The sequence below is a fragment of the Colobus angolensis genome, unplaced genomic scaffold, assembly GCF_000951035.1.
Source record: "Colobus angolensis palliatus isolate OR3802 unplaced genomic scaffold, Cang.pa_1.0 Scaffold13, whole genome shotgun sequence".
NCBI lineage: Eukaryota > Metazoa > Chordata > Mammalia > Primates > Cercopithecidae > Colobus > Colobus angolensis.
Window position 1 is genome coordinate 13421839 of NW_012114252.1, and position 24944 is coordinate 13446782.

General features: G+C 40.4%; 1 protein-coding gene across 1 annotated transcript in view; it reads left to right on the forward strand.

Annotated features, from left to right (window-relative positions):
* The first annotated feature begins 1653 nt into the window (after positions 1-1653).
* LOC105505883 (DNA repair protein complementing XP-G cells) overlaps positions 1654-24944 on the forward strand; it is a 30590-nt gene continuing 7299 nt past the window's right edge. Inside the window, exons 1-12 of the mRNA XM_011933863.1 lie at positions 1654-2193; positions 8499-8674; positions 10123-10238; positions 10696-10782; positions 12453-12513; positions 14682-14825; positions 17910-18117; positions 18432-19505; positions 22056-22300; positions 22653-22772; positions 22923-23136; positions 24420-24564. Coding sequence (XP_011789253.1) covers positions 2106-2193; positions 8499-8674; positions 10123-10238; positions 10696-10782; positions 12453-12513; positions 14682-14825; positions 17910-18117; positions 18432-19505; positions 22056-22300; positions 22653-22772; positions 22923-23136; positions 24420-24564 — 2678 coding nt within the window. The 5' untranslated portion in view covers positions 1654-2105. The remainder of the gene's footprint in view (positions 2194-8498; positions 8675-10122; positions 10239-10695; positions 10783-12452; positions 12514-14681; positions 14826-17909; positions 18118-18431; positions 19506-22055; positions 22301-22652; positions 22773-22922; positions 23137-24419; positions 24565-24944) is intronic.

Consider the following 24944-nt stretch of genomic DNA (forward strand, 5'->3'; position numbering starts at 1 on the left):
AAAAAAAAAAAAAAAAATCAGGGCGTGGTGGTGGGGGCCTGTAACAATCTCAACTACTTGGGAGGCTGAGGCAGGAGCATCACTTGAGCCGGAGAGGTGGAAGTTGTAGTAAGCTGAGATCGCACTACTGCACTCCATCCTGGGCGACAGAGTGAGACCCTGACAAAAAAATTAAAATAAATAAATAAATAATTTTATAAATTTCCCATATACTTCTGTTATAAAGAAGTCTTAAAAAAAATTGCCTGCTCCCTTAAATCAGCCTTTTCACTAAGTTTAAATTTAGTTCAAATTTGAACAAATATGGATGCTAATACTGTCATTTATTGAGTAGTTACTAGTGCTAAGTGCATTGCATGTAACACCTCGAATCCTTACCTGAAGTCTGCAAGGTTGCTTTTATGCCCTGATTGCTGATGGGGACACAAATTCTGGAAAACTGTGACTTTAGTAACATCATAGGGAGGCACGATGGGGGGGATTTGAATCTTGGCCTGAGGGTTCCAGAGCTGTGGCCTTTCCTGGGGTTACTCTGTTAATTGATTTCTAGTTATTACTGATCTACAAGCCGTGGCATTATAAATTTTAGATGCTGAAGAAAACTAAACTATATGGCAAGGATGAAAGCTTGTGAACCCCCAAAATTTGAGACAGGTCTCAATAAATTTAGAAAGTTTATTTTGCGAACGTTAAGGAAGTACACCTGTGACACAGCCTCAGGAAGTCCAGATGACATGTGTCCCAGGTGGCTGGGGCACAGCTTGGTTTTATACATTTTAGGGAAGCAGGAGACATCAATCAATACACGTAAGTACACTGGTTCCTTCCAGAAAGGTGGGGACAACTCGGAAGCAGGAAGGGCTTCCAGGTCACAGGTAGATGAGAGACAAATGGTTGCATACGAGTTCCTGATAAGCCTTTCCAAAGGAGGTAATCAGAATATGCATCTGTTAGCAGAGGGATGTCTGACTAGAATGGGAGGCAGGTTTTGCCCTGAGCAGTTCCCAGCTGGACTTTTCCCTTTTGCTCAGTAATGTTGGGACCCCAACATTTTCACAGGCTTTACATTTTATTCCTCTTTGCTTACTCCGTGCTAGCATACAAATAAATAGTACAAAACCAAGAAGGCATCCACCTTTCGGTTGTCTCTTCACATGTAAAACAACATTTAGGGTTAAGTGTCTTCACAACTGGCGACGCAAAGGTGAGAAACCGATACTAAAAAAGTGCGTAGAAAATCGTCACCTCACAGCCTGGGCAACACAGGGAGACCTCATTTCTGCAAAAATAATTCGCCTAGCATAGTGGTGCGCGCCTGCGGTCCCAGCTACTTGAGAGGTTGAGATGGGAGAATCGCTTGAGGTAGGGCAGCAGGAGTTCCAAGCTGCAGTGAGCTAAGAACGCGACGCTGTACTCCAGTATGGGCGACAGCGTGAGACCTTGTCTCAAAAAAACAAAAAACAAAAACCCGTTACCCCACCAAGAAGGTGCTTTTACACATTGTTTTAATGCTTAACGCTTTCAGAATGCCAGCCTGGCGGTAGCAACTCACCAAAAAGAAATCAACACTGGAGCTAAACCTCTCACTTCCGCAGTGCTGCAAGCGCAGAAAATATACGTCAGGTACGGAGGCGGGACTTCCGTCCTGCGCGTCGTATTAGACGGAAGCCGAGCGGGTCCATTATTCGTGGGTTTGCGGACCCACCAGCAAAGGCGAACGGTGTCGCAGGGACATCTTCTGGCTGTTTCCGTCGCCTGCGTGGCCCTCTCACCCCGGTCTTCCATTAGAGGCGCAGACGTTTGGGCCTAAGCGCTGGGCGAAGCGACGCCCTGCCCCTCCCCACCAACGGCCATTCTCTGGACCTATCTTTCTTCCGGGAGGCGGTGACAGCCGCTGGGACGTGTTGCAGCCGTAGTCTCTCCCCTGTAATGCGCTCCCGTTAGTGCTTTCGCCCCCTGGAAAATCGTGGCTTCTGTATTATTTGCCATCTTTCCTGTGTAGGAGCAGGGAGGGCTTCCTCCCAGGGTCCTAGGCGGCGGTACAGCCCATCGTAGAAGAATTAGACTAGAAGTTGTTGGGTCCGCTCTGAGGACTCAGCCGCCTCATGGGGGTCCAGGGGCTCTGGAAGCTGCTGGAGTGCTCTGGGCGTCAGGTCAGCCCCGAGGCACTGGAAGGGAAGATCCTGGCTGTTGGTATCCTTAACGCCGCGTTGGGACTTGGGATGCAGGGATTCGGGCTGGATTCCTCGCGGGGCTCTGCCTTGGGCACAGAGTGGCATCTGCAGGATGATGGTCTTGGGTCGGGGTCGGGGTCGCTATAGAATCTCTGTCACTAGGGTTTCTAAGTACAGTCGTACCTCGGTATCCCCGGGGCTTTGGTTCCAGCCCCCCCTCCCCATACCGCGATGTTCAAGTTCCGTCAAGTCCCTTATATAATGGTGTGGTATTTGCATATAAGCTATGCACTGCCTCCCGTAATCTTTTAAATCGCTTCTAGATTACTTGTAATACCGAATGCAATGTAAGTGATCTGTAAATAGTTATTATACTGTATTTTAAAATTTTTTGTAGTTTTTATTGGTATGTTTTATTTATTTATTTATTTTCCACTGCAAATATTTTTGATCCGTGGTAGGTTGAGTGCGGAATCGGGTGATGAGGAGGGCCGCCCTGTCTGCTTTCCTCAGCTTTGCAGTCTTAGCGGCCTGTGCATCCTGGTTTGTCTCTTTGTGGCAGTGCTTTATGTTCCTCTCTGCTTTAATTCTCTCATCTGCAAAGTGGAGGTGGTGATAGTATCTACACACAGGATTGGAATGAGGAATAAATAAATTACCTAAATGGGAGAAGTTTAGCGCGATTAATACAGTAAATCTTAAAGTTATTATCCCGTCCGGGAGGTCAGTTTGGAGAGAAGAGTAGATTTCGACCATTAGTTTTGCTTGAGTCTTGCCCCGTTTATGTTTCTTAGAGGAAGGGTAGTGTGGACAGGTGTTTTACCATTTTTTAAAAATTGACTTTTTAAGGACTGTTGTTTTTGTACATGTTTGGCTGGTTTTGTTTGTCATTGGAATTAAATTCTTTTTTCATTAGCAAAACGTGATACTATTTTTGAAATTTTGATCTTTGTTACGTAGTCTTTTTTTTTTTTTTTTTGAGTGTCTATTCTGGCTCAGAATCTGGTGATACCTTACACCAATTTCCTAAATGGAGATCTATGAGTGTAGGGGCTCGTGGGCTTGTGGAAAGAGTCCTGTAAATGATTGCGGGGGGATTGGGGACCGGAAATGGAGTGCAAGAGTGTGTGGGCGTTCAGCAAAGAAGTCCCTGACTGCGGAGCCCTAATTCTTCAGTGGGTACACAACTTATACATAAAACGACATTGATAAGTTTTAAAATATAATGAGATTGTTATCATTTTTTGGAAATGGATAATCTTTGAATGCATCTGTAATTGATTTTTGGCTTAAAAGTTTTTATGCAGGGTACTTTGAATTGGGGAAAGCCAAAGGGTTTTTTTTTAGCGCACATGTGCTGTTGCTGCCCTCAAGCGGTTCCTCTATATCATTGCAGTCTAAAGATTTTCTCAGAAATAAAAGGTAAAGGTTAGTTTTCAGTGACAAGAACCCTTAAAACTTCAGCAAAGATTTAGATCATTTTATGTAGCAGCCCTTGTGAAGACTTACTAAAGAGGACTGTGGCCAGGCTCAGTGGCTCACGCCTGTCATCCCAGCACTTTGGGAGGTCAAGGCAGGAGGATCATTTGAGCCCAGGGGTTCAAGACAAGCCTGGGCAACATTGTGAACCCCTGTCTCTACACGCAGTCAAAAAATTAGCTGGACGTGGTGACCTGCACCTGTGGTCCCAGCTACACGGACGGCTGAGGCAGGAAGATTGCTTGGGCCCAGGAAGTCAAGGCTGCAGTGAGCCGTATTCATGCCTGTCTCTTAATAAGTAAAGAGGACTGTGAAAGACATTCTAGTCATAATGACAACCTCATATATTTATAATAACCTCATTTATGTCAAAGGAGAATATCTGATTACTTGTTCTACAATTGATTTTGCTTTATTTCGTTTTCATGGGAATTCAGACACCTGAAATTATTTAGATTTTATTGTGTTGTTTGTTAATGACAAACTTACCTATGATTATACTAGTTTCATAATTTACTCTTGTATCCCTATAATAAATTGTTTGGTCTTTAAACCATCTATATAGCTTAGTGTCTTATTTATACAGTCTAAATGTCTGTGTCAAATAATGCAGAATTACCAATTAAACTTTTGTCTCACAGATTTTAATGTTTCTAAGATGCATTTAAATGTATTAGCAAGTTATTACATTCTCTTTAGGCTATGTATAGTAATGGGGATTAATTACATTTTAAGTCACCTAACTAAAGAACTAAAGAAACTTATTTTTTGTATTAAAATGCTATTGGTCTTTGGGTCTTATACCTAAAGTGATTTTTGGCTTTGCTGCAGATTTTAACTTTTCTGTCTGCGGGAATTTAATTTTGTCTTTATAAACTTACTGAAATTAGACAACTCAAATTATACAAATATTTTCAGATTGTCTCATTTTTCATATTTCTTGTCTAATAATTTATGTGAATATTTTCAGATCATCTAATTTTACCTATTTCATCTCTAAGAATTCAAGACAAAATTCTCAACCCTAGCTGAGTGTTGGCACTACCTGTAGTTAATTGAAAAATAAAAAATAAAAGAAGACCTACCTCCATATCTATGATTTAAAATTTTAGGCCCATGGGGTTTAATAATCCATATGTTTCAGAAGCTTCATATCCTAATCTAATGGATAGCAGGGATGAGAGTCACTGATCTGAAACTAGATTTCCTCACTTAAGTTAAAGTTTAAAGTAGTGGGCCAAGTCGAAACTAATTTAATCCTATGCAATAGCGAGCTCCATGGCTTTTCCAGACTATACTTGTAGCAAACAGAAACATCGATCTAAGACAAGACAGTTGTACATCAACACCATATATATGTCTGGCCCAGAGCGCTTTCCTGACCCCAGACCAGAGAGCACAGATGACATCTCTACCACGTGCCTCACAGACATTTCAAACATGATCAAAACTGAACTCCATGTCTTCTCCACTAAGCTGCTCATGCCCCCATGTCATTGAATGTCATTGTATGATAAGGAAGCTAGTCATTAAATATTATTAAAGATAGTAAAACAGGTTATAAAAGCATATAAAGTATAACTCCATTTTCTAATACAGTATATATGTTAAATATAAAAAACTAGAAGTTCACACTACTTCTGAGATGTATCTTTTATCCGACCTCTTCTCATGGTCTCCACCACTACTCTGCATTAACTTGGGCTATTTTAACTCGTTTTAGAACTGGTTTCCTTACAATCTGTTCTTCACATGTTCATCAAAGTTATCCTTAAATCACGTTCTAGAAACTTCCCGGTGGCTGTATCACCTCCTGCCATTCCTTTTGTCCTGCTACACTGTCTTACTAGAGATAGGGACCGTCTCTGTTTTGTTCATGGCTGAAATGTTTGGTGCATATCCCTAGGGTCTTGGATATGCCTGGCCCATGGTATTGCTAAATATTATGGAAATAAGCATAGCATTAGCTTGCTTTCCACTAGGTGTTTTGTTACATAGTGTTTTGTAAGTTAATTGTTGATGAGCCTACATTTTTTTTTATGTTAGTAAAAGTTAGGCAATGTACATTCATTTCAATACTAAACTGTTCAACTTATTTAATAGCAGATTTTTATTGTGTGTAAGAGTCCCTGTGAAAGCGAGTGCAGTGCACAAATGGCCTGGGCAAGCCATGGAGCACACAGGCTTGGTGTTTTCCCTGCTAGATGATAAACCCCATAGGGCCAATACTGTGTTTTGTTCAGTGCATTGGAGATGCCAGTGCATAGAAAAATTGCTGCCACATAATAAAAACAGAAATAACTTGATGGGATTCCTTCAATGTTCTTTCCCTGTGTTAGAAATTTACCTGCAGGCCAGGCACGGTGGCTCACGCCTGTAATCCCAGCACTTTGGGAGGCTGAGACGGGCGGATCTCAAGGTCAGGAGATCGATACCATCCTGGCTAACACGGTGAAACCCCGTCTCTACTAAAAATACAAAAAATTAGCCGGGCGCGGTGGCGGGCGCCTGTGGTCCCAGCTACTCGGTAGGCTGAGGCAGGAGAATGGCGTGGGCCCAGGAGGCGGAGCTTGCAGTGAGCTGACATTGCGCCACTGCACTCCAGCCTGGGCGACAGAGCGAGACTCCATATTAAAAAAAAAAAAAAAGAAATTTACCTGCAAAAATTAGTATCAGTTCAGGTTTCTCTCTGGTTTTTTTGTTTTGTTTTTTTTTTTGAAACGGAGTCTCCCATTGTCACGATCTCGGCTCACTGCAACCTCCGCCTCCTGGGTTCAAGCGATTCTCCTGCCTCAGCCTTAAAGGTGCACGCCACCACGCCTTGCTAATTTTTGTTTTTTTATTAGAGACAGGATTTCGCCATGTTGGCCAGGATGGTCTCGATCTCCTGACCTCAGGTGTTCAGCCCGCCTCGACCTCCCAAAGTGCTGGGATTATAAGTATGAGCCATGTGCTCAGCCTCAATATATTTTAAAATAGGAATGTATACAAGGAGGAGGTCTTCGTCTAGACTGAGGAAGGGACCCATAGACCGAGGCCTTATAGTAGGAGAGAACTAGCTAGGTGGAGAGAGGGAGAAACTTTCAGGCAGAGGAAGCAGCATGTGAGAAGAACCTGGAGGCAGGAAGGAGCTTAGTGATTTCCAGGGTTTGAGAAAAACCCAGTGGCAGGAAGTGAGCAGAGGCTTCCTAGACCAGGAGGAGAAGTTTTAGATCGTATCTTGAAGGCAGTGGGAAGCTTTGGAGGGTTTTCACCAAAGACACGTTGATGAAATCTAGTATATACCTTCAAGATATATTAGAAGGTAGAATTGATAGACCTGGTAATAGTTGATGGGGGGGGCTATAGAGGGTGATGCCCAGCATTCTGGCTCGGGTGAATGGCAGTGACATTCAATGAGATGGGGGCATGAGCAGCTTATGGAGAAGACATGGAGTTCAGTTTTGATAATGTTTGAAATGTCTGTGAGGCATGGGGTAGAGATGTCATCTGTGCTCTCTGGTCTGGGGTCAGGAAAGCGCTCTGGGCCAGACATATACATGGAGTCAGGATGTGGTGTGTGTGGAGGGGAGTGGAAGTTCATAGTTCAGACAGGAGGAAAGAAGAGGGACTGAGAAAGATCACTGACGAAGTGAATACTCTAACAGTGTTACAGGAGCTAGCAGAGTCTGAGAGCAGGAAAACCAGCAGAGCGCAGTGTCACTCTTTCTTTTGGACAGATATAAAATTTTTTGAGAAGTACTTTTTAGAAAAGTTTAAAAATATAAGAAAACTTCAAGATGAAAATATTATCTTTAATCTCGGCAGACATATACTCTTAATATTTTGGTGTGTGAACTTCTAGTTTTTTATATCTAACATATATACTGTATCAGAAAATGGAGTTACACTTTATATGCTTTTATAACCTGTTTTATTATCTTTAATAATATTTAATGATTATCTTCCTTATCATACATACTCCTGCAACTTCCATTTTTAAGGGATTTTTGGTATTCTAGTAAATAGGTCTGCCATAGTTAGTTTTATTCGTTGTTGTTGTTTTTTGAGACGGAGTCTTGCTCTGTCGTCAGGCTGGAGTGCAGTGGCGCGATTTCGGCTCACTGCAACCTCTGCCTCCTGGGTTCAAGCGATTCTCCTGCCTCAGCCTCCTGAGTAGCTGGGATTACAGGCGCGTGCCCCCATGCCCGGCTAATTTTTGTATTTTTAGTAGAGACAGGGTTTCACCATGTTGGCCAGATGGTCTTGATCTGTTGACCTCATGATCCGCCCGCCTTGGCCTCCCAAAGTGCTGGGATTACAGGTGTGAGCCACCGCGCCTGGCCCATAATTAGTTTTGTAGAAAGACGTGCTGGGAAACTTTTAAACTGATTGTTATATTTTCATTATTATTAACAAGCATTCTATAAATAACTCTCATTATATATCCATGATGATTTTTTGAGGATCAGTGTCTGAAAGTGGTAAAATAGACTGCAAAGTTTTAAAGTTTTTTTCACTATGAATTGTCAAATTGTCCTCCAGAAAATTTGTGCTAATTCATGAAAATTCTTTAGCAATCACTTGTCTTTTTAAAGAAGCGATCCTTTGCAACAAGACTTCTTAAAAGGATATGTCTGTCTTTGTATAATTTTAAAACGCAGTATGTGAATAGGGCTAAGAAGAGCTCAACTAAAGTTAACTGACTTTAGGTAGATCCCATGAGAGCTAAATGTTTTTCAGTTTTAAATGAATAGTGATAAATATTTAGTGTTCAACATTTGGATAATATCAGTTATTAGGAAATTGAAGTTGTGAGGATGAAGAGAAAAATTCCAGAGATTTTTCCATTAACAATTCTTCCAGATATTAGCATTTGGTTAAACCAAGCACTTAAAGGAGTCCGGGATCACCACGGGAACTCAATAGAAAATGCTCATCTTCTCACTTTGTTTCACCGGCTCTGCAAACTCTTATTTTTTCGAATTCGTCCTGTTTTTGTGTTTGATGGGGATGCTCCACTATTGAAGAAACAGACTTTGGTAAGTGTCATCTAGTTTTCGGTAAGCGTCAAATAATTTTTTTCTTTCTGCATTCTTAGAAAAGTTCACATAAAATTTCTGTTTTCTCTTTAGAATTTTAGAGACAGACTTATTTTGACATTAATTTAATTGCGTCTACTTTTTTATCTTGAACAATTTTCATTTTAAAAAGTTTTATGAGAGTTCATCATGGGTACAATGATAAAATTTAACTTTTAAATAAAATAAAACTAACTACTAAAAACCTTGCCGTTGAGAGTTTTACCTGTAGAGGATCTTGTTAGGTGTTCTATATTTATTTCAAGGATGTGGCCATCACTCGGAACACTGTGGAAACCCTTTTTGGGAAGTGCCTCCCTGAATCTGAGATCAAGTATCCTCCATGATAGCAAGCCTTCTCTTGAGGCGAATTGGATTTTAGGAGTAAGCAATGTTATGTGGTGCCAAGTGGTGACTAAAGTGGATTATCTAGGAAGGAAATTGACCATGATATAGAAGAATGAGAATGAGTTGCAGCTTTATTGTTCTGGAAGTAGTTTTAAAAAATGTTTTTGGAAAGCTGAGGGCAGGAGGATTGCTTGAGCCCAAGTCCAGCCTGGGCAACACAGGGAGACCCCATCTCTAAAAAAAATGACATAAAATAATGTTTAAACAGTCCAAATGACACCACCCATTTGGATATATGACTTTTATTTGTTGAAAATGCCGAAGTAATGGAATGATGACTTTGTAATCATACCAGACATACTCTCTAGTTAAGTGAGGATATAGGATGAAAGTAAGGCTTTATAAATGCTGGGGATGTTTGTTGCCTCAGTAAGAGTGTGTAGACTTAAATGTTGCAGTTTTCAGTTACCCAAGGCATACTGGAAGTCAGGTACTTTTGGAAGGATTAGAAAGGAAAAGAGAATATCTTGGTTATTTTTATCTGAAATTTAGCTATAAGCACAGGGACTATCCATTTGTCACGACTTGAACATTTCTTACAAGATATTTCTATACATTTTAGAATTTCTTGTGATATATAATCTTGAATATTGAAGGGCAGAATTACATGTAAGTAATGCATGTTTGTAAAAAGCAATATTAGGAATTGTTTTTGGTGTCACTGTGACATTTTATAGAATAAATAAATAATTCCTTTTGGGAAGCATTTAAGCTTTCCACTTCTTGGGCATATTAAAGAACATTTAAAAGAAACTGAAAGTAAATTAATAGTTTCCCAAATATATTGTATAGTAGCCCATTAAGTAATAGCTAGACACTCTGGGTATCCTTTATGTAGCAGCAAGCTGAAGATATTTGTTTATATGGCAATTAGGAGGAAATACTAAAGTAACCATAGTCTGAAAACTCGGACAAACCAAATTCTATGGGAAATAAATCACAGAAATGTTTCTAGTCGTCTAATATCCTGAAGTGAGATCTTACATCCTTTTTTCTCATAGGCGAAGAGAAGGCAGAGAAAGGACTTAGCGTCCAGTGACTCCAGGAAAACGACAGAGAAGCTTCTGAAAACATTTTTGAAAAGACAAGCCATCAAAACTGCCTTTAAAAGCAAAAGGCAAGAGGAAAATTACAGTCATGTTAGAGATGAAGTTTTAAAAAAGTGATTTTTGTCTTGAATTCCTGCGACTCTCTTTCCCTATGTAATTTTAACTTTCAACAGAAAATAGAGAATGAAATGAGACAAGTAGGCTGCCATTTGACCTGGCAATTTGGAGTTGTGGCAATTCTCCATTCTGTGAGAATCAACTTTGCTAATGAGAAAAAACAGCTGTTGTGTTGTGTCATGTACACTTTTTGCTTTGATTATGCTCTTCTTGGCTCTGGGTGAGCAGCCCCGCCACGGTTCCTTTCTTTCTCTCGACTGCATTTGTTTTCCACAGCAGTGGCCCGAGGGCAGCCAGGTCAGGTCCCTGTTCACCATCCTGAGCAGAGTCTGTGTAATCAGTGAGGGAGTATTATCCACTCAAAATACTATTTCATATAATCTGTTTAAAGATTTGTGTACTTTCCAGAGATGAAGCACTACCCAGTCTTACGCAGGTTCGAAGAGAAAACGACATGTATGTTTTGCCTCCTTTACAAGAGGAAGAAAAACACAGGTAAATGTTGAACTCTTTAAGAATATTATTTTAGTCATTGCTACATTCGGACACATTTAAACCTTGATGTGTTATCTACATAATAAGGCATGTGAAGATGTCTTAATGCATCTGAAATAGGCACGATCTGTACCTTTCAGCATATTTTTCAAAGACTAAAGTTTTTATTTACTATTCTTTGTGTTTTGGTGATTCATGATTCTTATTCCTCTTCATTCTAAAGAACTTCTGCCAGGGCTGTGGATTTAAAATTCTCCAAGGCATGAATTTTAGTTTTCCTTGCACTTTGCTTACACGTGCTCTTTCTAGCTGCTTTTCAATCCAATATGGTCTCTCTCACCATGATGCTAAAATACCACAACCCATGACGTTCTTACTGCTAAATCTAGCAGATGCTTTGAACTTCTCAGTGTACTCGACTTCTCTGCCCTAAAAACCATGCCGCACTGCCCCACTCCCCTGGCATCTCTCTGGCCCTTCTTGCTTAGCCTCTCTGCGGGCTCCACTTCCTCTGTCTATCTCTTCATGGTTGGTAGCTTCTGTGTTTGAAGTGAAGGTGGAGAACGAGAAACTCGACAGTTTGCCTTTGTCCCCTGTCCTTCCCTCCACCTCTTCCTTTCCCAGGAGTTCCCAAGAGACGACTTAGCTTTTGAATCAGCGCAGTTCTATTTGTCTCCATTGCTCCCACCGTCCTTTTTCCTCCAGGTTACATTATTCGTTTTTAAACTTCTTTCTGTCTTTGTATTTTTCTTACCCTTTTTGTAATAACTCCTCCCACCAAGCCCAATCTCTGTTTTGTGTTATAGTCTGTTTAAAATCCAAATCTGATATTGTCATTTCCTTACTTAAAACACTTTCTAGCTTCTCTTTTTTTTTTTTTTTTGAGGTGGAGTCTCTGTTGCCCAGACTGGAGTGCAGTGGCACCATCTCAGCTCACTGCAACCCCCACCTCCCGAGTTTAAGTGATTCTCCTGCCTCAGCCTCTGGAGTAGCTGGGATTACAGGCACCTGCCACCACACCTGGAAAATTTTTTATATTTTTAGTAGAGTCGAGGTTTCACCATGTTGTCTGGGCTGGTCTCAAACTCCTGACCTCAAGTGATCCACCTGCCTCGGCCTCCCAAAATGCTGGGATTACAGGCGTGAACCACCACACTTAGCTTAGTTTCTCATTTCTTTAGGATAAAACTTCAACTCCTTAATTACATTTTCCAGTCTTATCCCTTCCTCTCTTCACATCCTCCACAGGCAGGCTTTCTTTTCCTTGTTTCTATATAATTATAAAACTTAGTTCTTTGCCTGGAACACTTTTCTCCATGAACCTTCCCACTGCCTACAACACTAGACTCCTCACTTATTCGTGGCTAACTCCAACCAGTGTAATTGCCGGCGATCCTGGAAAGCTTTTGTGACTCCTCCTAAATCGGGTGAGGTGAATCCCTATTGCATCTCTAGTGACCTGCCCTTCCCTTGTGGTGGAAGTTATTAGGTCCCACTCTGATTGCTTCCTTACATGTGTCCCCCACCAGACCGTCAGACCAGTAGTGGCACAGATCTTGCTGTCTTATTCACCACTGTAGCTCCTATAACGAGCAGCACCTTGCATACAAGTATCTTTGTAAGCAGTCATTAAAAATTGTAGATATCGTAAAAGTGTGTTTGACTTTCAGTTCAGAAGAGGAAGATGAAAAACAATGGCAAGAAAGAATGAATCAAAAACAAGCATTACAGGTATTTAGATGCTTTTTGAATTCAGAATGTATTCTGTTATTTGAATTGAATGACATGAAAATGAATATTAGTGAGATATATGAAACTATGAAAGTTCCTGATTAAAAGTAAAGACAGATGCCCTTCTGATTGTGCATATATATGTGTACATGTATGTATATAAATACACACTCACCTATACATGTGTATATATATGGAATTTGCCATTATGCACGTCTGTGTATTCAAAATAAGCCATTTTTCTTTTACAACCAACCAACCAACCAATAGTAATATGTGCTTACATAGAAAATGTAGAAAACATATCATTCATAAATAACTTGTGGTAACATTTTGATGTATTTTCATCCATTCTTCACCTGCCCCATATAATTGAATACCTGTGTGTGTATTTGTATTCATGTATGAAATGTACATATGTACATATATATGTGTACACCTATGTGTGTACGTTCTAGTTATCTGTTGCTGTGTAACTTAGTGGTTAAAACATCTTTTGTTTTCATCACCTGTCTGGGTTCCAGGGGTTGATGAGCTCAGCCAGGCAGTTATCTCTGGGGTCTCTTGTGTAGATGCAGCCAGTCTGTAGCTGGGGCTAGAGTGACTAACAAGGCTTCCTTGCTGCCATGGGCGGTGGTTGATGCTGGCTGTCAGCCAGACTTCCGTGCGGCTGGCGCCAGAGCCCTACTTGTGGCCTCTCCATGTGGCCTGGGCTTTTTCCCAGCATGGTGGCTGTGTTCTGAGGGTGGGCATCCCAACGTTCTAAGCAGAAGCCCTGTTGCCTTTCTGACCTAGCTTTGGAAGTTGTGCAGCATCCTTCCCACCACATCCTGTTCCTCAGAAGTTAGTTACTAAGGTCAGCCCCTATGAAAGGGGCAGAGAGTTAGACAAGAAGAATGTCCCACACATATTTTCATGAATAACATTTTTACAAATTGAGATTATGCCTTATATATATTTTTTTCATAAACATTTTTTCAAGTTTGTTAGTGTCACAGATAGCATTTTTTTGATTCCCAAATTCACTGTTTCTTGTTTGTTCATATTGTTTTGTTATATCAGGTAGAAGACTTTTGAGCTAAAACCTCGAGATCCTTCAGGTTGTGGAGGTGCTGTGCTATTAATGCAGCTAGTGAGAGCAGTCTTAGTTAAGACCATGGGCCTCGAGGTCAGAAAGACCTGCGTTTCAATCCAGGCTCCACTGTTCACTAGCTGTGTGATCTTACACAGATTAAATTCTCCAAGGCTTTATTTTTTTTTTTTGGAAAATGAAATTGATATCAGTGCCTTCCTGATAGGGGTGATGTGAGCATTAGTGAGGGAAGGCACAGGAAACGCTGAGCTCAGTGACAGTTCTGTCCTACGCGTTTGCTGGTTAGTACATATACATGTAACATACAGACATGCAGGACAGCAGGTTGTATTAGCTACTTTTTTACTAATGAAGGATTTTAAAGTACTTTTGGTAATGAGTTACAATTGAGAAAAGTTTTACACTTTTCCATGTCTTCTGTGAATTTCCTACTTTTAATTTCATTTTTTATGTTATAAGCAAAGTAAAACTAATTTAATTGCAGGAATTATATATATTGCTTGAATTCTTAAGGCTCATTCTGTCTTGGGTTCTTGCATTTTCTGTTCTCTCAGCCTGAAATGCTCTGTCCTTAGGCTCTTGGATATCTTTCAAGTCCCTGCTCACACATCCTCTTTTTAGTGGGGTCTTCTTTATCTGTCAAATGAATCTTTTTTTTCTGCTTTCTTTTCATGTAATCGCTCTCATATCAGATAAATATGCTTTATTTTCTTACCATTATCTTGTTCATTTATTTATTTATTTATTGTCTGCCCTCCTCTACTCCTAAGAGCAGGGACCTTATCTGGCACCTTATCCTATCTCACAGTACCTTGGCACCTAGAACAGTGCCTGGTGCCTTAGAGGTACCTCCTGAGTATTTTTTCTTTTGAATGAATTAAAGAGTGAATGGCTACATTCCCTAATTTGCCTACTCACTTTGTTGCCTGTCACAGATTATATGCAACTGTGTTTAGCCAAGTGTTGATTATGTAGAACTGTGTTTATTATATAAACATAATACATATCCCTAATAATGAATAGAACTAAGTGTACGAAACGTAAATTTCATGGTGCTGTGTTTTTCTCTTTACAGGAAGAGTTCTTTCATAATCCTCAAGCGATAGATATTGAGTCTGAGGACTTCAGCAGCCTGCCTCCTGAAGTAAAGCATGAAATCTTGACTGATATGAAAGAGTTCACCAAGCGCAGAAGAACATTATTTGAAGCAATGCCAGAGGTAAAACATGCAACAGTACATTCGTGCTTAGAATTAAGAACTTCAGCAAAACGTTTTATTAGAAAGAAGAGAAAATTGATAAGCAATACTTATATGATAACTCAGTTAACTGTAAACAGCATTTCGGTATCTCCAAGATTCTAAGAAGCATTGTTTATTTGTACGTTTGAGCCTATAGACATTTACTCTAAGGAGTCTTTCTTGGATTTTGACCCAAGACTTCTCCTGGTCTTTGTTCTCACAGCACCCTGTACTGTCACTTTATAGTTCTTAGCTCCAAAACATGCTTATCTTGCCCACCTCTGTATTTTCAGTGCCTAGCTCAGTCTTTTTCACATGGTATGTGTCCAGTAGATGCTTACTGACACATTTCTTAGGTTAGTTCAAAAAAGTTATTGTAGCCTATAATATACATTGTCTATAAAAACTAATAGTTATATAGAATCTAATCACAATGGAAAAATAAGTTCTAAATTGAAATTCCAGGTGTATCTTCCTCTGCTGCATCCCTAGAAATGCCATTGGCTCTCTACATTCCCTCCTCCTCTTCCTGGACAGTGGGAATGGGGCTTCTTCACCTTGGACCACCTTGTAGCTTGGCAGCCCGGAAAGCTAGAGTGGAGGTGATGTGTGGTTGGGTGCTAGCAAATATGTCTCCTGATCATGCTGCCATTGATACTTAATTCGTGTTACTATTGATGACTCTCTGTCTTAGTTGCCAGTGAGTGAGTTCTTTTTCTCTTTCTATTGCTACTACCTGTTACTTCTACCATAGTTCTCCTTTCACCCACTGTAGGACAGAATAGAAATTTTGCAGCATCATCAACCTTAGTGTGTAGATGGAGTGTTTTTTATTTTCTACAATTTTTGAATATTGCTTAAATTGATAGCAGAAATACGGAAAAGGAAGGGTAAACTTCTTTTCTCATCACTCCCTCTTTTTTCCACAAAGAGTGTGCAGTAGCAGACACTAAGGTGCACAGAGGTGACATTCTTGGGTCTTTGGATATACAAAGGACAGAAGTAAATTGATTTTTATTTCAGGAAAAACATCCAGGCTCAGTCTGTCTATCAGACATTTTATTTCTTGAGCGTGAAAGGTGGCAGCTGAGGAAGTATAATTTTGGTTGTGTAAACAATAATAGGAAGAAACGGGAGAAAGAGAGACAGTCCCTAGTGATTTACTGCTCTGTGTTTTCTTTCTGCAACCACGAAGTCTCGGGAAGTGGTGGACTGCAGGGTGGTGCGGAGTAGCAGCTTATTGGGTCTGTAATTTTGATAGAGATGTTCTAGGTCATCCACGTTGGGCCTTTGTATCATCTGTACGTCGTGCAAATGTAATATTGGTAACAGTAGTGACGGCAGATAATAATAGCAGTAGTAATAATCATAATACCATAGTTCCATCTTACTCAGGGTTTCGGTTTCTGCAGTTTTCAGTGACCTGTGGTAAGCTGTGGTCTGAAAATATTAAATGGAAAATCTCAGAAATCAACAATTCATAAGTTTTCAGTTGCACACCATTCTGAGTAGCGTGATGAAATCTCACACCTTCCTGCTCCATCTTGCCTGGAACGTGAATCTTCCCTTTGTCTAGCGTCTCCGTACTGTAGACGCTTCCTTCCTGTTAATCACTGAGTAGCTGTCGCGGTGATCAGATTGACTGTTGCGATGTTGCAGTGCTTCTCCTCAAGTCACTCTTATTTGACTTAATAATGGCACAGCAGTGCACGAGTATGATGCTGGCAATTTGAATATGCCAAAGAGAAGCTGTAAAGTGCCTCCTTTAAATGAAAAGGTGAAAGTTCTTGAATTAATAAGGAAAGAAAAAAAATCGTATGCTGGCTGAGGTTGCTAAGATCTGCATAAAAATGACTTTTCTAGCTGTGAAATTATGAAGGAGGAAAAAAGAAATTGGTGCTGGTTTTGCTGTCGTACCATAAACTGCAAAAGTCATGACCTCAGTGTGTGATAAGTGCTCAGTTAAGATGGAAAATCCATTAAATTTTCGGGTGGAACACATGAAGAGAAACATGTTCTGATTGATGACAATCAGGTTTGGTTCTGCAGTTTCAGGCATCCTCTGGGGGTCTTGGAACATACCCCAAGGATGAGCGAGTTGTCTACTATATTAATAGATTCAATTAAAGTAAATCGACATGCTTTTGATCCCAGATCTACCCCTTATTAGCCCTGTGACTCTAGGGAGGTTACCTAACCTATTTAAGTCCTGATTTCTTCATTTATAAGATGGAGGTGATATCTGTTTCATAGGATAATTGTGAGAATAAAATGAGGTATTATATATTATATGTAAAAGCACTTAGAAAAATGTCCTCCATGGGAAATGCCTTATAATGTTAAGTATTACTATTAATAACTGTGATTACTATGATTTATTGTGTCTTTTATGGGATTAGGTTGTGCTAGGCACTTCACTTGCATATTTACCTGCATTCTAGAAGATTGTTAAGCCACAATCAAATGTCATAGTGACTGCTATGCATTACATGCTCAATACATATTTATTGAATAATGACTAAATCATAAACTGTATTCATGTTTTTTTTTTTTTTTTTTCTTTGAGAGGAAGTGTTGCTCTTTTCCCCCAGGCTGGAGTGCAATGGCGCGATCTTCGCTCACTGTAACCTCTGCCTCCCGGGTTCAAGCGATTCTCCTGCCTCAGTCTTTGGAGTAGCTGGGATTACAGGCTCCTGCCACTACACCCGGCTAACTTTTGTATTTTTAGTAGAGACAGGGTTTTACCATGTTGGCCAGGCTATTCTCGAACTCCTGACCTCAGGTGATCCACCTGCCTCGGCCTCCCAAAGTGCTGGAATTACAGGCATGAGCCACCGCTCCCAGCCATAGTATTCATGATTTTTTTTGCCCAACTCTTTTGAAGATTATTTTTTTAAAAGGAAGTTGAAGTTTTTCTTCTTATTCAACTTTTATAATATGAAACGACCATCAGTGAAAAAAGCCAATTGTTCTTTGTTCCCTGTTGGGGAAAGGGTGGAAATATGGTACTATTATCTGTATTTAATATAAAACAGAACTTTTGTTTGTTTATTTTGCTTTTAGGAGTCTAATGACTTTTCACAGTACCAACTCAAAGGGTTGCTTAAAAAAAACTATCTGAACCAGCACATAGAACATGTCCAAAAGGAAATGAATCAGCAACATTCAGGACACATCCGAAGGCAGTATGAAGATGAAGGGGGCTTTCTGAAGGAGGTAGAGTCAAGGAGAGTGGTCTCTGAAGACACTTCACATTACATCTTGATAAAAGGTATCAGGCACCATCATTTATGTATTTACATTAGAAATCAAAGATATATCATCACTCTGAATTCTCTAAACTAGCACTCCTGGATAATATTAATGAAATTCTATTTATGTAATAACTGTATACTGCTATTAATGGATTAACTACTATAGTGCCAAACCACTTTAAAATTAGCTAATGAATTAACTTCTAGTTGCTGATTAAATGAAAATGTATATACTTATTTATGAGAACCAGTGTTCTCTTATTCGTCTTACTAGAAGTGTATTGTCACACTGTAAAACTGCATGGTGAGAAGTGTTTTAATTCTTCTTAAGGTATTCAAGCTAAGACAGTTGCAGAAGTGGATTCAGAGTCTCTTCCTTCTTCCAGCAAAATGCACAGCATGTCTTTTGACATGAAGTCATCTCCATGTGAAAAACTGAAGACAGAGAAAGAGCCTGATGCTACCCCTCCTTCTCCAAGAACTTTACTAGCTATGCAAGCTGCCCTGATGGGAAGTAGCTCAGAAGAGGAGCTGGACAGTGAGAATCGAAGGCAGTCCCATGAGAGGAATGCACCTGCTGCTGTAGACGAAGGCTCCATATCACCCCGGACTCTTTCAGCTATTCAGAGAGCTCTTGATGATGACGAAGATGTAAAAGTGTGTGCTGGAGATGATGTGCAGATGGGAGGGCCAGGAGCAGAAGAAATGCATATAAACAGCTCCACTGAGGACAGTGATGAAGGACTTAAAGTGAGAGATGGAAAAGGAATGCTGTTTACTGCAACACTTGCATCATCCAGTGCCAACTCTGCAGAGGAGCATGTAGCCAGCACTAATGAGGGGAGAGAGTCCACAGACTCAGTTGCAAAAGAACAAATGTCACTTGTTCACGTGGGGACTGAAGCCTTTCCGATAAGTGATGAGTCTATGGTTAAGGACAGAAAAGATCGACTGCCTCTGGAGAGTGCAGTGGTTAGACATAGTGACACACTTGGGCTCCCGAGTGGAAGGGAGCTGACACCGGCACCTCCAACTTGTACAAATTCTGTGTCAAAGAATGAAACACATGCTGAAGTGCTTGAGCAACAGAAAGAACTTTGCCCATATGAGAGTAAATTCGATTCCTCTGTTCTTTCAAGTGATGATGAAACAAAATGTAAACCAAATTCTGCTTCTGAAGTCATTGGCCCTGTCAGTTTGCAAGAAACGAGTAGCATAGTAAGTGTCCCTTCAGAGGCAGTAAGTAATGTAGAAAATGTGGTGTCATTTAATGCTAAAGAGCATGAGAATTTTCTGGACACCATCCAAGAACAGCAGACCACTGAATCTGCAGACCAGGGTTTGATTTCCATTCCGAAGGCTGCGGAACCAATGGAAATTGACTCAGAAGAAAGTGAATCTGATGGTACGTGTCTGTGCTTTTGTAGAAATTTGGAATGGTAGGATTTCACCTCTGTAGGAACTGAGAGATCCTTTTGTATAGTCCTGTTTTTACTTTTTACAGATAAGGAACAAGAGATGTAGAAAGAAAGGTGAAATGACTTTCCCAGGGACACACAGCTGGTCATGAATCTTGACTTTCCCTGTTGCTCTGCTTTTTGTTATCATTTTTAAAGGCATGACATGCCCTACCTGGGGAAGACAAAGTTGAGTTTCCCTCTAGATTTTAAAAACTTTTTATTTTGAAATAATTATGAACTTTAAAAGTTGGAAGAATATTATAAAATACCGGTTCCTTCATCCAGTACCTCAGTGGCTAGCATGTTATCACATTAGCTTATAATTTCTCTTGGTCTTTCTGTGGCCCTCTATATGTATATCATATTTCTCCAAATCTGTATACATATGTGTACCGTTGATCCTCATTCTTCATATATTCCATATTTGCAAAATTGCCTGCTCACTAAAATTTATTTGTAACTCCAAAATCAGTACTCACTGCAATGTCTTTGTGGTCATTTGTGGACATTTGCAGAGCTGGGGAAAAGCTTGAGTTGCTACGCTGTGCCCTGCTGAGGTTAAGCAAGGTGACACTCTGCCTTGTTCCCGTGCTCTGAGAGAGATGACCAGAGGGTGGGGACAGCAGGGGATTATGCAATGGAGACAGAGCAAGAAGCTCCAGCCCCAGGCCAGTTGGACCAGATTTGAATCCCTATTCTGGCACCTGTTAGTGTGGCAGCCTCAGGCAGGTCACTAATTTGTTTCTTGAACTTTGTTTCTTGTTTATGAAATAAATGGAATCTACTAAGATGGCGGTTTTTTAGGATTTAAGATAATATCTATGAAATATGTTCATATGTATGTTATATGTGTGTATGTGTGAATATGCACATGTATCTGTTTAGGAGCAATGACTCAGTATTGGCTAATTGAGTGTTCACAGAGACTTCATAGGTGATGGCCGCTTTGAATAAGGAGAATCAAACACACACACACACACACACACACACACACAGACACAGACACAATTTGTTCCTGGTATCTGCTAGTTTTCTTCATTCAGAAGTTACTATTTCCCTTTTGTAATTAATAAGTATTTTGTGGGAACGGAATTTTTGGAGCTATATAAATATGCTGTTCCCGAACAAACTTCCACCCACTTGTTAGCATCCATTGATGTTCACCGGAATAATTTGTTACTACGTTGGTTGCCAAATGATGGTTTTCAAACTCCGTCATTCCTTGTATATTTTTACTTGACATCCTCCTATGAGGAAGATCTTTTTCTTCTCCCCATTTGTTTTTATTATTTTTAATCAGTGTAGACTCCTGTATTCCTATTTTATTCAGTGAGTTATAATCCAATACTGTCATAATTTACTTTGTTGCTCAAATTGTCACAGCTTTGGCCAGTGGGGACTCCTTCTAATGGCTTTTAGCAGTGTTTTCATTATATTTTGAGCTTTTCCTTACTTTCTGGCCAAGCTGTACCAGGCATATCTTGTACTTACTCTGCCCTGGTCCTGGAACCAGCCATTTCACCAGACAGCTCTGGTTCTTTTCGGTGGAGCATGGGGTTTAGACACCGCAAGCTGGATGTGAGTGTGCTTATGGATCCTGAGGTGTAACTGTCTCAGGCCCTTTCAGCAACAGAGCCAGGAAGTATATTTATGTATACATATACATGCACACGCACATCTGTATTTATTTCTGTGTCTGTCTGTACTAAAATCCATGAGTTTATACTGATATCTGCAATTCCATGGGGTTCAGTCTAGCCTCCTGCTTCTTTGTAGTATCCCTAACAATGAGAAACATTGCTCCCCTTATCCTCAATATATTTACATCTGCTTATTCTCCCTTGATATGTAACCCTCTTCCCTTCCCACTGGCCTCCTCCTTGGCCCTGCTCTCTTCTTTGCTTCAACTGTGTCCTTGGTGCCAGCACCCAGGTCCTGAGACCCCCCCTCTTCTGTTCCGATTGTCTCCTTAAACCCAGCTGGACAGGCCTTGCCAGCCCTCTCCACCTGCAGGGAAGGAAGGGAACCAATAAATATATTTTAAGGAGAGGGAAAGACAGTTAGAGAGGAGAGAAGGGAAGTGGAAGAGGAAGAACTATTTCTAAGTCACAGCTTTATTGTGTGCTGTGTGAATAGCATAAAAACATTGAGCAACTTCCTTGATTATTTATATACTTTGATAATTCTCCTTTTTGAATTTTTAAAACAATGTCAGTTAACTTAGAACATATTTATATAAAGCGAGTATACACATCTTAAGAGAGTTTTCTACTTTCAAAGACAATGCCAGTTTACCTAATTGAAAAGGCTTGAAGTTACAGGCATTTGTGATTACTCTTATTTAATAATAATGCTATTACATGTATTCTGTTATAGTCGTATCTTTCCTTTTTAGGGTGTAGCATTTTTCAGGTTCCTCCAGAAAGCTCTTGATGATTGCAGGATCATTTTAATGTTTTGGTTGTAGCTGAAGTGACCTTTTAATTTTGGTACAGGAAGTTTCATTGAAGTGCAAAATGTGATTAGTGATGAGGAGCTTCAAGCAGAATTGTATGAAACGTCCAAACCTCCCTCAGAACAAGGCGAAGAGGAACTGATAGGAACTAGGGAGGAAGAAGCCCCTGCTGAGCCCGAGAGCCTCCTGAGGGACAACCCTGAGAGGGAGGATGTGGATGGTGAGCCACAGGAAGCTGAGAAAGATGCGGAAGATTCTCTCCATGAATGGCAAGATATTAATTTGGTAATACTGTAACACTGTGTTTTCACTTCTTGCTGAGGAAGCCGGGTTAAGTAGGTTTTGAGTTTTAAGGAGTTGCTGGATGAGTATTTATTAGCTATTTGCAGTACATCTTGTGGTTGCTGATGGCTTCGTTTTTGTGTAGGTTACTGGCTGGAATAGACTCTGTTTTCCATGTGGTTTAGTGAGGGATCGCTAAAGATATTACAGAATCTTGGTTAGAAATCCAGTGGAGTACTTCCTAAGGAGAAAGAGCTTATTGGTCATTTCAGTTAGACTAAATGCAGGCTTTCTGTAACAAATGAACACATTTGGATTATTAACGTAAATCTGTAAATGAAAATACATTTTATAGGAGGAGTTGGAAACTCTGGAGAGCAACCTCTTAGCACAACAGAATTCACTGAAAGCTCAAAAACAGCAGCAAGAACGGATTGCTGCTACTGTCACCGGACAGATGTTCCTGGAAAGCCAGGTGGGTGCAGGCAGCTTGGGCTTCCTTTACCACCTTCCTCTGACCCCAGGGGGAATGCATTGCATTAAGAGGGTATGCCCTGCGCCTCCTGGTGCTCAGAGCCTGGTGATGCCCTTCCCTGGGGGTCACTGTGTACCCCTCACTCTGCAGGAACTCCTGCGCCTGTTCGGCGTTCCCTACATCCAGGCTCCCATGGAAGCAGAGGCGCAGTGCGCCATTCTGGACCTGACTGATCAGACTTCCGGAACCATCACTGATGACAGTGATATCTGGCTGTTTGGAGCACGGCATGTCTATAAAAACTTTTTTAATAAAAACAAGTTTGTTGAATATTATCAATATGTGGACTTTCACAATCAATTAGGTAAGACTTCAGAGTCTTTTTGATTACTTTCTGACACTTACCTTCAGAATTTGTCCTAGGAATTTTTTCTTTCCAAGGAACTGGTTTGATGCATTGATGGAAATCGTAGGTCTATACAAATTTTCATATAAGTGACCTTTGGCTTATATAGAGGAATAGGATTTTAAATATTTGAATTAAGGGATTAAAGTCCTAGTATATTTAGGTAGTTAATCATCTGACTTATTTAAACTTTGACTAGTTATCCGAGATCTCCGGAGTGAACCAAAGATGGTGGAGAGGGGAAGCAGGGGGAGTCACTCCTGCACCTGGGCCTGTATTCGGGTTTCTGGCATTGATCGTCTTCTGTTCATCCAGCAAAATACATGTTTGGTGACTCCTATATGCCAGTTGTTCTTAACAAGGGGGAAAGAGCAGAGAGTAAAATAGTAGGAGAAACAGATGATAAGCAGATACATAAATCATAATTTGACAGTTGGTGGTATGTGCCATATAAAAAAGTAGAGCAGTAAAGGAGGGGACAGAGTGAACTTCAGGCATTGAGAGTGCAGGTGCTGTTTCAGAGAGAGTTATTGGGAAAGGATTTACTCACCTAACTTCAGGGCAGGGACCTGCAGGAAATAGGAAGCAAGCACTGTAGATAGATACCTTGGGACTAGTGAGTGAAAGGGGCTGAGGCAAAAGCTTGTGGGCTGTGTTCTAGGGAAGCAAGGAGGCCAGTGTGAGAGGAAGAGGGAGGAAGTGGCAAGGGTTAATGTTAGAGAATAGGAAGACGCTGAAACCCACCAGGGTCTGGTGTGCTAGGGTGTGCAGGCAGATTGAATGTGGGGCGGGAGAAGAATGAAGCTGAGGAGGATTCCAGATACTGAGTGGCTGGTGGAGTGGACCTGCCTTAAGTAAGACAAGGAAGGAGCACAGTGGAGGAGGAGAAACGAAGCGTTCAGGTTTGCATATGATAAATTGGAGCTGCTCATTGGATACCCAGTGGAGATGTTGAACTGATAGTTGAATGTATGTGACTGTGGTTCATAGAGACCCAGGCTAGACAGCTAACTTTGGGGGTCAGCATATAGAGGATATTTAAAGCTATGAGAATGGATAAAACTTTAAAAATATTAACAGAATGCCATTGAATAAAATAATTTATTTTCAAATAAGATATTTTTGGTTGTTGGATATAGATATATATACACACACATATATATGATTTATATAATAAAATGTTTATACATATATAAGAAATCTTGATAAAGTAAAAATTAAAAAATATTGTTACTCTTTAGGATTGGACCGCAATAAGTTAATAAATTTGGCGTATTTGCTTGGAAGTGATTATACCGAAGGAATACCAACTGTGGGTTGTGTAACTGCCATGGAAATTCTCAATGAATTTCCTGGGCATGGCCTGGAACCTCTCCTAAAATTCTCGTAAGGTCTTTTATTTCTTTAATTCAGATAATTGTGTAAATACCCAAATAAGCAAATAGAAATATTTATTACAGCATGAACTGTCACAAATCATTGTTCACTGAGAAAGCAGCAGGAAGTATTGGTTGTTTGCTGTTTTGTAGAGATGATGAAATCAGAGTCAGTTCTTAGTGGTGCTGGGCGTATCCTAGTTCAGGGGTACAAAACCAGTCCTGTGGATTTCACATGTAAAAGTTGCCTTTTCACTCATTGACATATTTATAGAGCAGCTATGATGTGTCAGACACCATGCTGGCCCTGGGGAAAGGAGAGACGAGTAAGGCACAGGCCTTACCCTCAAGGACTCCCATATTCTTGGAGGTGATGGAGAAGCAAAGGAA